A 12,961-nucleotide genomic window follows, 5' to 3' on the forward strand; every position below is an offset into this window, starting at 1 on the left:
ATGGACACAGGCAGGAACATGGGCAGGGACACGGACAGGGACAGGGACATGGACACAGACAGGAACATGGGCAGGGACACGGACAGGGACAGGGACACGGACAGGGAGAAGGACACAGGCAGGGACACCAACACGAACAAGAAATTAGACCGCGACCGGAACATCGTCTCATGTGCCAAATACTTAGTCAACTACTTCTACTACAAGTTTGGCTTGGAGGTGGGAGCAGGGCACTGTGGGGGGGTCCCACTGCTCACTGCACCCCAGTGCTGAGCCCCTGCACCCTCCTGCCCCCAGGTCTGCTTCCTGATGATGGTGACCGTAATCGGGCAGCGGATGAACTTCCTGGTGATCCTGCACGGCTGTTGGCTCGTGGTCATGATGACACTGCGGCGCCGGGCGGCCATCGCCCGCCTCTGGCCCAAGTACTGCCTCTTCCTCGTCATCTTCTTCCTCTTCCAGTACCTGCTGTGTGTGGGCATGCCACCCGCCCTCTGCAGGGGTAAGGGGCACAGGGGGCCTTTCCAGGGCTCAGGGAGGTGTGGTCCATGTGTGGGGAGCCTGTGAAGGGGTTGGAGGAGGGGGCTGGCATGAGTGTTCCTGCTGCCCCCCAGACTATCCATGGCGATGGAATGTCCCCATGAACTCGGCGCTCATCAAGTGGCTCTTCCTGCCTGACTTCGTCATGCCCCCCAAATCCACCAATCTCATCAGTGAGTATCCCCCCATCCTTTGGGAATCCTCTGCTTGTGGATTGCCCTGTCGCCCTACTCCAGTCCTGGCAGCCCCCTGCCTGCAGGGTGCCCTGTCCCCCTACACCAGCCCTTGGCACCCCAGTGCCCCTGGAGCACCCCCAGCCACTATAGGGGTCCCATCCTGCTTCCAGGAGATGGAAGAACAGGCAGTAAGGGTGGGAGGAGCTTGAAGAGTCTGCCCCCCTTGCAGGTGGGGCTTAAACAGTACCCACCCCCATTTGGGAGGAGGAGCTATGGGAGATCTCTGTCCCTTTTGGGAAAGAGTGGGTCGGAGCCACATGCTCTTTTGGAGAGAAGGAGGGGCCTGGAGAGCTCCACACCCCTATGTGAGGAGTTTGATTCAAGCCACACCCCAAAGGGGGCAGAGCCTGGGGAAAACCACACCTGCATGGGGGAGACAATGAACCCTAAGTCCTGGGGAGGAGTGGCGTGGGGTGCCCCGTTCCTTGGGGAGGGGCTTGGTGGGTGCCAGCATTCTGGGGAGCCCCCCAGCCTGAGCCATGTGCCTGCAGACGACTTCTTGCTGCTGCTGTGTGCGGCGCAGCAGTGGCGCGTGTTCGAGGCCGAGCGCTCTAAGCATTGGAAGGATGCGGCAGGCGACAACGAGGAGCGGTTCGACCACGAGAAGGACCCCTACGACCCTGAGGAGAACTTCCTCCTCTGCCGGTGGGTGCCTGCGGCACAGCACCCTAACCCGGGGTGGGATCCCTCATGGGCTGGGAATGAGAACCCACCCTGGGAAGGGACCCCTTGGGGTATAGATAGGATAGGACCTCCCCTGGGATGGGACCCTTTGGGGTATGGACAAGATGGGACCCTTCCGGGATGGGATGCTCCCCTGGGATGAGACCCTTTGGGGTATGGACAGAATGAGACTGCCACCAGGATGGGACCTCCACCCTGAAACGGGGCTCCTTAGGGTGTGGACAGGATGGATGGGACCCTCAGGCAGTAGGAGCTGCTGGGCTGGGATCTCCTAGGATGAGACTGGGACCCCCTTGGGGCAGGGAAGCCCTCGCCCCAGTGCTGGGACAGGACCACCCCATGGCTGAAGCATGGAGGGGACAGAGCCCATGCTCTGAGTGCCCCATCCTGCAGGAGCTACCTGGACATGGTGAAGGTGGTGATCTTTCGCTATCTCTTCTGGTTCGTGCTGGTGGTGATCTTCATCACCGGGTCCAACCGCATCAGCCTCTTTGGCCTCGGCTACCTGCTGGCCTGCTTCTACCTCCTCCTCTTCGGCACGGCCATGCTGTGCAAGCCAACCCGCCCCCGCCTGGTGGTCTGGGACTGCCTCATCCTCTACAACATCACAGTCATCATCTCCAAAAACATGCTGTCGGTGAGTCGTTGTCCCCGCTGTGGGCTCCTTGGAGTCACCTGGGGCGTTCCCTGGGGAGGGGACAGGTGGTGACAAACCCCGTGTGGGCCCTCTCTCCCTGCAGCTCCTCTCCTGCGTCTTCGTGCAGCAGATGCAGAACAACTTCTGCTGGGTGATCCAGCTCTTCAGCCTCGTCTGCACTGTCACAGGCTACTACGACCGTGAGCTGCTGGTCTGGGGGGGTCTAGTGGCCTTGGGGGTGTGGGTTTGGGCTGCTGCCTGACCTGCCTGCACCTCTGCCTGCCAGCCAAGGAGATGGGCAAGGACCATGACTGCTCACTGCCTGTGGAGGAGGCAGGAATCATCTTGGATAGCATCTGCTTCTTCTTCCTCCTGGTCCAGCGGCGTATTTTCCTCAGCAGCTACTACGTGCACGTCCTGTGGGACCTCAGGGCCTCTACCATGCAACCTTCCAGGTGGCGTTGGGGTCCTGGAGGGTCCCTGCAGGTGCCAAAGTACCCCCCTGACCCTCCCACCATCCCTGTCCCCACAGGGGTGTTGTGCTGTTCCAGGCCAGCATCACGAAGAGCCTGATTGCCCACCAAAGAGCCGAGAGGAAGTCACTGGCCCAGCTGAAGCGGCAGTGAGTGGCTTTTGGGGGGCACTGGGACACCCCTCCCTGCAGCCACCAGTGCTTTGGGGCACCCCTGTGTATGTGGGAGTGCCTCTGGAGGGGTTTGGACAGCAGGCTCCACAGCATCCTCTGCCTCCAGGATGGAGCGGATCCGAGCCAAGCAGGACAAGTACCGGCAGGAGCAGCTGTCCCGCAGCACCAGCGAGGAACAGGATGAGGCTGGGAGAGGTGAGAGCCAGGGGGTCCCTCCTGTGTCCCCAACCCCTCTCTGGGCACACAGGGGGACTGTGACCCATCGCTGACGCCCATCCTGGTGGAGCCTCACGGAGCATTTTGGTGACCCTCTCCCCGTCCCTCGGCTTCCCCCCAACACATGGGGTGGGTGCATCGAGTGTGGCCGTTCTCAGCCCTCCATCTGCCATCCCACAGCACCCCGTGCCCCAGTGGACCCATCCCGGCAGAGGGAGCGGTGGTGGCGGCCAGGGTTAGACCACGCCGGAGGTACTGCCCTGGCATGGGGCCATAACGGGGCCATAACCTCGGTGAGGTCCCCCCGCCGGGACCACTAACACCCGCGGGGAGCGGTGGTGGCAGTGCTTTGGGCAAGGTGACACCCTGCATGTCCCCTGTCCCCATGTGTGTACCCCTAACCACGGCTCCTCTGCTCCCCGTTACTAACAAGGTGTTGGACTGGGGGTGCCAGGCTGGCTTTGGAGTCACCTCCGAATGCTGGTGAGGGAGGGCTCCCACCTTGGGGATGTGGCAGTTGAGTCGGTTATGTCCCCACTTGGGGTCCCCCCCAGGGGTGTCCTCAGCTCAGTGCTGGGCAGGGAGCCCTGTGACATGGCCGCGGGGCCAGCCTGGGTGTGACACCCCTGCCATAGCGTGGCCACGCCGTGACACCCCATGCAACCCCGGCAGTGCTGCATTCTGGGGAATACTACCTCTTTGAGTCGGACAGCGAGGAGGAGGAGGAGGAGGTGCCAGAGGAGTTGCAGTCGGGGAGGCAGGGCCCCTTCCAGGTGGGCAAGGCTGGGGGGCTGTGGTGGGGTTGGGGATGCTGGCCATGCCCATGGGGTGCTGATGGCCCCTGTCCCCCCTCCAGCTCATCCACCAGGCCATGACGACCAACACCAGGACAGTGCTCCGGCAGCAGGAACAGCGGGTGCAACCCCGTGCTGAGGGTGCTGCAGGTGGGTCTGACACCCCAAAAGAGGGCTGGAGGGGCCAGGAGGGGCCAGAGCCCTGCCTGGTGCCCGCTGTTTGTCCTGGCAGTGGGGCTCCCAGTGTGTGTGTGTGGACTCTCTGATGGCTACCATGGGGTTGAGCACAAGCTGTGCAGCTTCTTTGGTGCCCACACTGGTTTTTGAGGTGGATGTGGGGGAACAAGGGGTGGGATGATGAATGGGAGAGCCCCAAAAATTATGTCTATCCTCTGTTAAGTCACTGCTACCCCTTCCCTGGGGGTCTGACACTTGCAGGGGACCGTGGAGGGAGAGGGACAGAGTTGGAGGCTGAAGAGCCTGAGCACGAGGAGGAAGTGACTGTGACAGGTTCTGGTCTGTCTGCAGGTGGGCAGCAGGACTGCAGAGCAGGGGCCTGCTGGGTGGTCTGAGTGGACACCAAGTGATGCTCCACCCCTCTTTTTGCCCTGGCAGAGCAGAGCAATGTGTTGCATCGGGCACTGAACATGCTCCGGTTCCTGTGGCTGCTGTGCCAGGCCGTGGTGGACGGGCTGACGCAGTGGATGGAGGACTGCACCCGGGAATACCTGGACATGTTCAACATCCTGTATGTGGAGAGATATACGATTGCTGTGCGGCTGGCCTCTGTGAGCACGGGGGGACACCAGGGCACAGGGCGGGGAGGTGGCAGCCTTGCAGTGGCACTAACCCCCTGCCCACTGCAGGGACTGAAGATGAGCGAGGAGGTCCTGGATGAACTGTACATAGAGCAGCCACCGGAGCAGATGCCGGAGCAGCCGCCAGAGCAGCCGCCTGAGGGGCCCCCAGAGGAGCTGAGCCCAGGCAGGTCTTTGACTACAGACTCCCAAAATGGTGCTGCTGCCAGGCAAGTGCAGAGAGACTCCCCAAGGGAGCAGTTGGCAGTGCCGCAGGCATGGGGGCTCACACCCCTCGAGGACAGCCAGGAGCAGGTGATGTCTGAGGGGTCCCAAGAGGATATGGCTGGGTCTCAGCAGCGCCTGTCCGTGCTCCTGAACCGCAGGAGGACGGCCGGTGAGCTCCTCCTGATCAGGTACAGGGGATGTGGGGACAGTGGGGATAGTGGGGATGGGGCTGGAGGGCGGCAGGGATGGCTCAGCCTGTTTGCTGCACCCTGCAGGAAGCCACACGCTCAAACGCTGAAAGAGGCAGAGGTTTTCTATCAGTCCCACAACCGGTTCCTGAAGCTGCTGCTGGCTGGGTACTACTGTGTGACCGCCCACTCTGATCTGGTCTGCTACTTCATCATCATCCTCAACAACATAGCGTCCGCCTCCATCATCTCCCTCTTTCTGCCCATCCTCATCTTCCTCTGGGCCATGCTCTCCATCCCCCGGCCCACCAAGCGCTTCTGGATGACCGCCATCATCTTCACTGAGGTGGGCAGGGGGTGACCGGTGAGGGGATGATGCCACCCGGCCCCCTACTGCCACCCACTGACCCCAGCATCCCCACAGGTGATGGTGCTGGTGAAATACTTCTCCCAGTTCGGGTTCTTCCCCTGGAACAGCTACACCACACTGCTGCGCAATGAGGGCAAGCCCTTCTTCCCACCACGCATCCTGGGCTTGGAGAAGAGCACCCGCTACCTCAACTATGACCTCTTCCAGCTCCTGGCCCTCTTTTTCCATCGCTCCCTGCTACAGGTGAGCTCTGAGGCATGGGCAATGCGTGGGTGGGCGTTTTGTGGGAGCTGGAGGTGGTCCTGGGAGCTCTGAAGAGAACCAGTGGGTGCTTGGTGTCTCTGCTGTGGTTTCCCACCATTGCTTTTTGGGAACTGATGCTGCGGGTGGGGGATGAGGTGCATGGGGCTGGGGGACATCAGAACCCCCCTCCCCCTGACCATGTCCCTCCACAGGCCTATGGGTTGTGGGACTGTGATGAGTCCTTATCCAAGATGAAGAGGGAGGCGAAGTGGGCAGAGGAAGAGGAGAAGTGGGAGGAAGCAGCGCCCCCATCACTGATGGTGTCTGAGGAAGGGATGGAGGCTCCAGAAGAGCCAGGAGCACCAGGCTCAAACAGGAGATCGGAGTCGGAGGGTGATGCCATGGAGCAGGAAGAGGGGAGTGAGGCCATGGAGCTCCGCTATAGGAAGAAGACGACTCAGGGGAGGAAGACATCAGATCAAGGGAGCACCAGTTCCCTGCTCTCACAAGCGTGGCAAGGCTGGCACCGCCACAGTATGGCCCGGCTGGACCCTAACTGTTCTGTGTGCTTAGCCTCACGTCCAGGAGTTGGGGAGAAGACGGGAGAGGCAGAAGAGAGCCATGCTCAGAGGAAGCTGAAGGCATTTGGATTGTGGGTCAAGTGCTTCTTCCTCACCACGTGAGTGCCAGTGGTGCTGGTTAGGGTGGGGGATGTGGGGTGCAGCCCCTGTCAACCATTCCCTATGTCCCCTATGTCCCCTGTGTCCCCTGTCCCCTGTAGAGCACAGAGCATGTACCAGCCGGTGCGCAAATTCTTCAAGGACATTCTGGACACTGAGAACCGCGCGGCCACCGATGTCTACGCCTTCATGTTCCTGGTCGATGTGATCGACTTCATCATCATTGTCTTTGGCTTCTGGGCCTTCGGGGTGAGCAAAGGGTCCTGCAGGGCACTGACTGGCAAGCCCCCACTGCGGGATGAGGCCTGACCATATGCTGACCTCTCCTGCATCTCAGAAACACTCGGCGGCTACCGACATCACCTCCTCACTGTCAGAAAACCAAGTGCCGCAGGCTTTCCTGGTCATGCTGCTCTTCCAGTTCACCACCATGATCATCGACCGCGCGCTCTACCTCCGCAAAACTGTGTTGGGCAAGCTCATATTTCAGGTCGTCCTGGTCTTTGGCATCCACGTCTGGATGTTCTTTATCCTGCCAGCCGTCACTGAAAGGTACTGAGCATCCCCTAAGGATGCCCTGCCATGGCACAGTGTAGTCCTTGGGTGGCACCTTTGTGTCCCCAAGCCCACACGGTGGCCCAGGCTGGCCAGACAGGTGGCTGAGGGGTGACATGTCCCTCCTGCAGGTTGTTCAACCTCAACATGGTGGCCCAGCTGTGGTACTTCGTGAAGTGCATCTACTTTGCGCTGTCGGCCTACCAGATCCGCTGCGGTTACCCCACCCGCATCCTGGGCAACTTCCTTACCAAGAAATACAACTACCTCAACCTCTTCCTCTTCCAGGGGTATGGCACAGGGCTGCGTGGACCTCCAGGCACCCCAAGGGTGCCATACCACCTCCCCTCCCTGTGTCCCCCCCAGATTTCGCCTCGTGCCCTTCCTGGTGGAGCTGCGCGCTGTGATGGACTGGGTCTGGACGGACACCACGCTGTCTCTCTCCAACTGGATGTGTGTGGAGGACATCTATGCCAACATCTTCATCATCAAGTGCAGCCGTGAGACTGAGAAGGTACAGTCCCCCCTGTGCCAGGAAGGGCCCCCCACTAAGCCTCTTGTTGTTTGGGGTCCCCCTGCGTCCTCCCAACACTGTGTGCTGTCTCCCTCCCATCCCAGAAATACCCCCAGCCCAAGGGGCAGAAGAAGAAGAAGGTTGTGAAGTATGGCATGGGGGGCCTCATCATCCTCTTCCTCGTGTGCATCATCTGGTTCCCCCTGCTCTTCATGTCGCTGGTGCGCTCCGTGGTGGGTATCGTCAACCACCCCATTGACGTCACTGTCGCCCTCCAGCTGGGGGGGTATGAGGTGAGGATGTGTAGGGGGTGTGCTGGGGGTCCCCTGATGAGACACTGGGGTCCCCTGCCCTGCTCATGGCCCCCTGTCCCCCCTAGCCACTGTTCACCATGAGCGCCCAGCAGCAATCCATTAAGCCCTTCACCCCCGATGACTACGAAGACCTCACCCGGCATTTCGAGCATGACCCGGTAAATCCTCCCCCCCTCCCAAAACCTGCCTGCTCCATCCCACTGGCTGCCTGGGGGGCTGGCAGAGGCCATGGTGGGGCTGAGCTGTGTCCCCCCCGTGGCAGGTGGCTATGCAGTTCATCACCCTCTACGGCTACGAGGACATCGTGACCGCCCGCATCGAGGGCAGCTCGGGCTCGCTCTGGAGTGTCAGCCCCCCCAGCCGCCAGCAGATGCGGCAGGAGCTGCTGAATGGCTCCTCCGACATCACCGTCCGCTTCACCTGGTCCTTCCAGAGGTACTGCTGGCACGGCAAGGGGGGGTCCAGCCCTGCCTGCATCCCCCCTACACACACTCAGTCTCTACTACCCACAGGGACCTGGGCAAGGGGGGCACGGTGGAGACTGCCTTTGACAAGCACACCACCGACCTGGTGCCCGGTGCACCCGAGCGCCTGCAGCTGGCCCAGCTGCTGGACGGCACCCGGGATGCCCCCGTGTGAGTGTCCCCTGGGGAGGGGGGGAACCAGACCTCCATGCTTGGTGGGATGGTGTAACCCCCCTCCTCACCCCACTTTCTTGCAGCCAAGTGGCCAACCTATTCCCGAGATACGTCCGTGCGCCCAACGATGTCGAGGCTGAACCTGTCGAGCAGCTCCTGCCAGGTAGGTCCCACCATGACCCCCCCAAAAGAATCAGCACTGGGGCATACCAGCTGCTGTGCGGTGCCCTGATGGTGCCACCCCCTTGAAGACAGGGAGGACATGAGTCCCAGTGTGCCCCCGCCCTAAAAAAATTCATCATTGGGTGCCCACCAGTTGTGCTCTGCCCTGATAGTGCCACCCCCTGCAGACAGGGAGGACATGGGTCCCACCAAGTCCCCCCACTGAAAAAATCATCACTGGGTGCCCACTAGTGGCCATGCTGTGCCCTGATGGTGCCAACTGCCCTGCAGATGGGGAGGACATGAGTCCCACTATTTCCCCCTCCCAATAAAAGTCAGCACTGGGGACACACCAGCAGCTGTGCTGGTCGCTGATGGTGCCACCCCCTTGAAGATGGGGAGGACATGAGTCCCACCATGTCCTCCCCCAAAAACTCATCCTTGAGAGCACAGCAGCCAGGCTGTGCCCTGATGGTGTCACTCCCCCAGATGGCCCCGACAGCTACCTGGATGTGGAGGTGCAGCTGAAACGGGAGCGCAGGGGCCAAGGGAGCGACAGCTTTGTGGAGTGGTGGGTGCTGCGGCTGAAAGACGCCCCCACCGAGGATGGCAACATCCTGCCCATGATCATCTTCAACGACAAAGTCAGCCCCCCGAGCCTGGGCTTCCTGGCTGGCTATGGGTATGTGAAGGGGGCAGAGGGTGTTGGGGGGCTCCAACCACTGGGTGGGGTGTGAAGGGAAGGGATGGTGGGGTTCAGGGATACAGGATGTGTGTCCCCCTTGCAGGGTCATGGGGCTGTACGTGTCCATCGTGCTGGTGATTGGGAAGTTTGTGCGGGGGTTCTTCAGTGAGATCTCTCACTCCATCATGTTCGAGGAGCTGCCGTGTGTGGATCGGATCCTGAAGCTGTGCCAGGATATTTTCCTGGTGCGGGAGACGGGCGAGCTAGAGCTGGAGGAAGAGCTCTACGCCAAGCTCATCTTCCTCTACCGCTCGCCTGAGACCATGATCAAGTGGACACGGGAGAAGTAATAAGGGGAAGGGGCTCCAGCCCCCTCCCCTCACAGGGGCATCACCGCCAATGCCTTAACCAGCCCCTCCAAAGCTGGGACCGCATCCTGCCCTGGGAGGCGGTGGGATGTGGGGTTCTGGCCGCTCGCTTTGAGGGAGGATGTTTTTCTGGATGTTTTTCTTACGATGTTTTGAAGCTGTTCCACCTGCACAGACCACGTTGTGCCTTCCCAGGGAGGGGGACAGCAGGTGGTCCCCCCTGCCCCCTGGGTGCCCCTGGCTGCCAGGTGGGGATGGGGGGGTCAGGAGCCAGCCTGTACCTTCTCCCTTGTTGTCCCCAACCCTGTTCCAGAACCAGGTTGAACTCAAAAGCAATAGCCCCCTCATCTCCAGGATGGGGGTCCTGAGTTATGGCCCCTCCAGTTGGGGGGAGGGGTTCTGGCAACCCCAGTTGGACTTTAGACACTTGTTGACTTCGAGTTTGTTTTTGTTTTTTATGAATTCAAATGGTTTATTTATATAGATATTGAATAAAACAAACTTGAGGCCTCCCTGGCTGACAGGTAGCTGGGGCAGGGAGGGTGGGGGGACCAGGGACATGCTACCCTGGGGTTACCAGCACTCCTGGCCCCCAATAAATGGGGGGGTGGGGGCTCTCCCTGCCCTTGGCTGGAGCAGAAATGGGTGCCAGGGGTCCCCACCAAGCTCTGGTGGGGCTGGCACCTGCCCCAGTAGTGCCACTGAGGGACGGGGGTCTGTGTCCCCCACTGTCCCCAACCCCTTCAGCTCTTGCTGCGCTCCTGGTTCTGTTTCTGCCGCTCCATCTCCGCACTGCAAGGGATGGACACACTGGATGGATGGACATGGCATTGGGGGCTGAGCCAGTGGGGAGGGGACTCCCACCCCCCTTACCTGTGGATCCTGCGCTGGGCCTCAGCACGTATGTACGGTGGCAGTGTGGTGAGAGGGCCCTGCAAGAGATGAGGGGTGAGGCTGGAGATCCCCATCCCCATGGAGAACCACCCCACTGCACCTCAAAAGCCTCACCAGCTCCTTGAAGGTGAGGCGGCAACTGTAGCACAGTAGTGGAATATAGGCAGCTTTGCTCTCAGCCCTGTGGGAACAGCGACAAGGACAGGGACACTCATTGGTGTCACTGGGGTGGCCTCAGAGGGGGTATGGAATGCTGGAATCCCCCTGCCCACATGCTCACCCCTGCTGGCAGCACCCATTCCCCTCTGGCTCCAGCTCCTCCCAGATCAGTGTGGGCTCCAGGGCCAACTCCTCCTCTGCAAGAGCCAAAGGGCAGGGGGGCAATTGTGGGGTGCACAGCTGCTCCCCAAATCCTCTGAGCCCCCCATGCCCAACCCACTCACCTCCCTCAATGTCCAGGCCACAGAGGCAGAGGAGGCAGCGCTGGGACTCGCTGCTGGCCTTGGCTGGGTCTGGGCTCAGCTTCTCCCCTGTCCTGCAGCCAACACAGGGTGAGTGCACCCCAATCCCCCAATCACTCCCCCCACCCCACTGTGCCTCCACATGGGGGTCCCTGTACCGGTAAACGGTGCTGATGGTGGAGGGGAAATCCTCCTGCAGCCCCAGGAGGAAGCGCTCGATCAGGTGGTGGATGCTGGGCTTCTCCCGGCGCTGTGGGGGCAAGTGGAGAGGGTAGGGGCAAGACTGGGAGGTCTGTCCCCACCATGGAGACACAGCTTGGGATCCCCAACATGGGACACCCCTACCTTGGTGAAGAGGGGTGGCACGATGACGGTGGGGATGTTGAAGAAGTGGTTGTAGAAGGCGATCTCCTTGGCCGTGTAGTCCCGCATGGGCCGCACCACCATCACGTCGCCGTGACGCTTGTCCGTGAAGCCCTGTGGGTGTGTGGCTGCCAGGGGACTGTGCCACCACCAAGCCTTGGACACCCCCCATGGCATCATGTCACCCCTAGGGTGCAGGTGACCGTCCCCAACTCACTGTGTCGACGGCGAGGAAGGCACCGCGGCCCAGCGACAGGTTGGTGAGGAGCTTGATGGCCACGCGGGTGCAGGTCTCGCCTGTCATCACCTTGGAGTAGCCCCTGCTCCGGGCCATCTGCAGGATGAGGTGGGTCCTGGGGGTGAGGTGACACCGGTTCAGAGCCACCATGCCACGCTGGTGCTGGAGCCGGGCAGGATCAGCCCCTCACCGCAGCATCTGCAGCAGCTCCTCCCGTGCTGTCGATGTCTCCACGGCCTCGAAGATCCGAAGCAGCTCCTGGGTTTGGGCAGTGTCAGGCAGGCGGGGAGTGTACGGGGGTCCCACTGGCATGTCCTGGGTGCTATGGCCAGGCAGAGAGGTGGCACTGTCCCCCTCCTGTCGCTTCTGCTGGATAAAGCTGTCCACAGCCTCCTTGTAGGAGGGGCCAGATGGGCCGGACTTGCTGGACTGCTCTGGCCCCGGCTGTAAGATGGATGGGGGCAGCTCCAGTGCCTGTGGGGCAGAGATGGATACAGGGGGAAGTTGGGGTGTCCAGGTGTGTCCCCTCACCTCAGCACCTGTCCCCATGTCACCTCAATACCTCCTCTAGGTGGATCAGGTGGTAGGGGAAGCCGGTGGCCTGCAGCAGGGTCTCCATGTGGGCCAGGGTCTGCTTCCGCTGCTCTGGGCTCTGCCTGCGCACAGCTCCCTCTGGAAGGCAGGTGGGCAGTGCCAGGGCCACTGTCACGGTGAGGAGGGGGCACCCACCGCATCCATGGGGCCAGGAGGACAACCCAGGGTGCCATGGCCTTGCTAGGCTGGATGGCAGCACCCCGGGTCTGGCATGGTGCAGTGGGATCCTATGCTGGGAGCAGGTAGTGGGGCATGGAGGGGGGAGTGGAGCTGGGAATGGGGCAGGGAGCAGGCACTGGGTCAGGGAACAGGCAGTGGGGCTGGAAGTGGGGCAAGGAGCAGGCAGTGAGGCAGGGAACAGACACAGGGGAGGGGAATGGGCAGCAGAGCTGGGAGGAGGTAGCGGGACAGGGAATGGGCAGTTGGACACTGAGCACGCAGCAGGGCCAGGAATGGGCTGGGAACAGGTCTGGGAATGGGCACTCGGACACGGAGCAGGCAGCAGGGCTCATCCTTACCCTCAACGTAGACAAGGCCGGGGACGAAGCGGAGCCTCTTGGCTGCCTCCCGGCTGAGCCCCTGGCAGAGGTACAGGGTGAGCAGGGTGGGTGAGCTGTGCCCCCCCTGACCCCTCCTGAGCCCCCCTCTCACCTCCTGCACCTGCCGGACCATGGCACTGGAGGCTGAGCCCCCCGACAGCGCCAGCAGCACCTGCAAGAACAGCAAGAACAGTCACCGGCCCTGGTGCCACCACTGGGTCCTCCCTCTGCATTCTCCCACCCCTGGTACCTTCTCTCCTGGGAAGATGATGCGGTTCTTGCCCAGCATTGCACGGAATTTGTGCACGAAGTACTCACGGAAGCAGCCACTGTGGGGACACGGGGACACAGGAACCCCTGAGTCTGTTCCACTGCCC

The 12,961-nt window shown here is 61.5% G+C and overlaps 2 protein-coding genes across 5 annotated transcripts in view; one reads left to right on the forward strand and one right to left on the reverse strand.

Annotated features, from left to right (window-relative positions):
• Nucleotides 1-10,008, forward strand: part of PIEZO1 (piezo type mechanosensitive ion channel component 1) — a 24,617-nt gene extending 14,609 nt beyond the window's left edge. Inside the window, exons 22-50 of the mRNA XM_027684977.1 lie at nucleotides 31-219; nucleotides 298-502; nucleotides 615-713; nucleotides 1,268-1,421; nucleotides 1,854-2,097; nucleotides 2,201-2,297; nucleotides 2,384-2,552; nucleotides 2,630-2,719; nucleotides 2,850-2,938; nucleotides 3,140-3,211; nucleotides 3,632-3,732; nucleotides 3,816-3,903; nucleotides 4,192-4,281; nucleotides 4,369-4,541; nucleotides 4,620-4,966; nucleotides 5,054-5,312; nucleotides 5,391-5,579; nucleotides 5,792-6,258; nucleotides 6,361-6,508; nucleotides 6,597-6,811; nucleotides 6,946-7,104; nucleotides 7,181-7,328; nucleotides 7,433-7,621; nucleotides 7,708-7,800; nucleotides 7,905-8,077; nucleotides 8,155-8,277; nucleotides 8,364-8,443; nucleotides 8,932-9,124; nucleotides 9,231-10,008. Of these exons, the coding sequence (XP_027540778.1) occupies nucleotides 31-219; nucleotides 298-502; nucleotides 615-713; nucleotides 1,268-1,421; nucleotides 1,854-2,097; nucleotides 2,201-2,297; nucleotides 2,384-2,552; nucleotides 2,630-2,719; nucleotides 2,850-2,938; nucleotides 3,140-3,211; nucleotides 3,632-3,732; nucleotides 3,816-3,903; nucleotides 4,192-4,281; nucleotides 4,369-4,541; nucleotides 4,620-4,966; nucleotides 5,054-5,312; nucleotides 5,391-5,579; nucleotides 5,792-6,258; nucleotides 6,361-6,508; nucleotides 6,597-6,811; nucleotides 6,946-7,104; nucleotides 7,181-7,328; nucleotides 7,433-7,621; nucleotides 7,708-7,800; nucleotides 7,905-8,077; nucleotides 8,155-8,277; nucleotides 8,364-8,443; nucleotides 8,932-9,124; nucleotides 9,231-9,477 (4,890 nt within the window). The 3' untranslated portion in view covers nucleotides 9,478-10,008. The remainder of the gene's footprint in view (nucleotides 1-30; nucleotides 220-297; nucleotides 503-614; nucleotides 714-1,267; nucleotides 1,422-1,853; nucleotides 2,098-2,200; nucleotides 2,298-2,383; nucleotides 2,553-2,629; nucleotides 2,720-2,849; nucleotides 2,939-3,139; nucleotides 3,212-3,631; nucleotides 3,733-3,815; nucleotides 3,904-4,191; nucleotides 4,282-4,368; nucleotides 4,542-4,619; nucleotides 4,967-5,053; nucleotides 5,313-5,390; nucleotides 5,580-5,791; nucleotides 6,259-6,360; nucleotides 6,509-6,596; nucleotides 6,812-6,945; nucleotides 7,105-7,180; nucleotides 7,329-7,432; nucleotides 7,622-7,707; nucleotides 7,801-7,904; nucleotides 8,078-8,154; nucleotides 8,278-8,363; nucleotides 8,444-8,931; nucleotides 9,125-9,230) is intronic.
• The window catches only part of CTU2 (cytosolic thiouridylase subunit 2), a 4,057-nt gene continuing 1,066 nt past the window's right edge, over nucleotides 9,971-12,961 (reverse strand). The window contains exons 3-15 of one of the 4 annotated variants that reach the window (XM_027684971.1): nucleotides 12,835-12,913; nucleotides 12,697-12,756; nucleotides 12,564-12,624; nucleotides 12,014-12,123; nucleotides 11,642-11,925; nucleotides 11,431-11,566; nucleotides 11,196-11,327; nucleotides 11,009-11,100; nucleotides 10,833-10,924; nucleotides 10,670-10,745; nucleotides 10,504-10,570; nucleotides 10,369-10,427; nucleotides 10,115-10,287 (exon numbers count right to left, since the gene is read on the reverse strand). In XM_027684971.1, coding sequence (XP_027540772.1) covers nucleotides 10,239-10,287; nucleotides 10,369-10,427; nucleotides 10,504-10,570; nucleotides 10,670-10,745; nucleotides 10,833-10,924; nucleotides 11,009-11,100; nucleotides 11,196-11,327; nucleotides 11,431-11,566; nucleotides 11,642-11,925; nucleotides 12,014-12,123; nucleotides 12,564-12,624; nucleotides 12,697-12,756; nucleotides 12,835-12,913 — 1,297 coding nt within the window. In that variant the 3' untranslated portion in view covers nucleotides 10,115-10,238. Of the gene's footprint in view, nucleotides 10,306-10,368; nucleotides 10,428-10,503; nucleotides 10,571-10,669; nucleotides 10,746-10,832; nucleotides 10,925-11,008; nucleotides 11,101-11,195; nucleotides 11,328-11,430; nucleotides 11,567-11,641; nucleotides 11,926-12,013; nucleotides 12,124-12,563; nucleotides 12,625-12,696; nucleotides 12,757-12,834; nucleotides 12,959-12,961 lie in introns of all 4 variants that reach the window. The other 3 variants (XM_027684970.1, XM_027684969.1, XM_027684972.1) reach the window with 3 other exon arrangements.

Source organism: Neopelma chrysocephalum, unplaced genomic scaffold (assembly GCF_003984885.1).
Source record: "Neopelma chrysocephalum unplaced genomic scaffold, ASM398488v2 Primary Assembly neopelma1_68, whole genome shotgun sequence".
Taxonomy (NCBI): domain Eukaryota; kingdom Metazoa; phylum Chordata; class Aves; order Passeriformes; family Pipridae; genus Neopelma; species Neopelma chrysocephalum.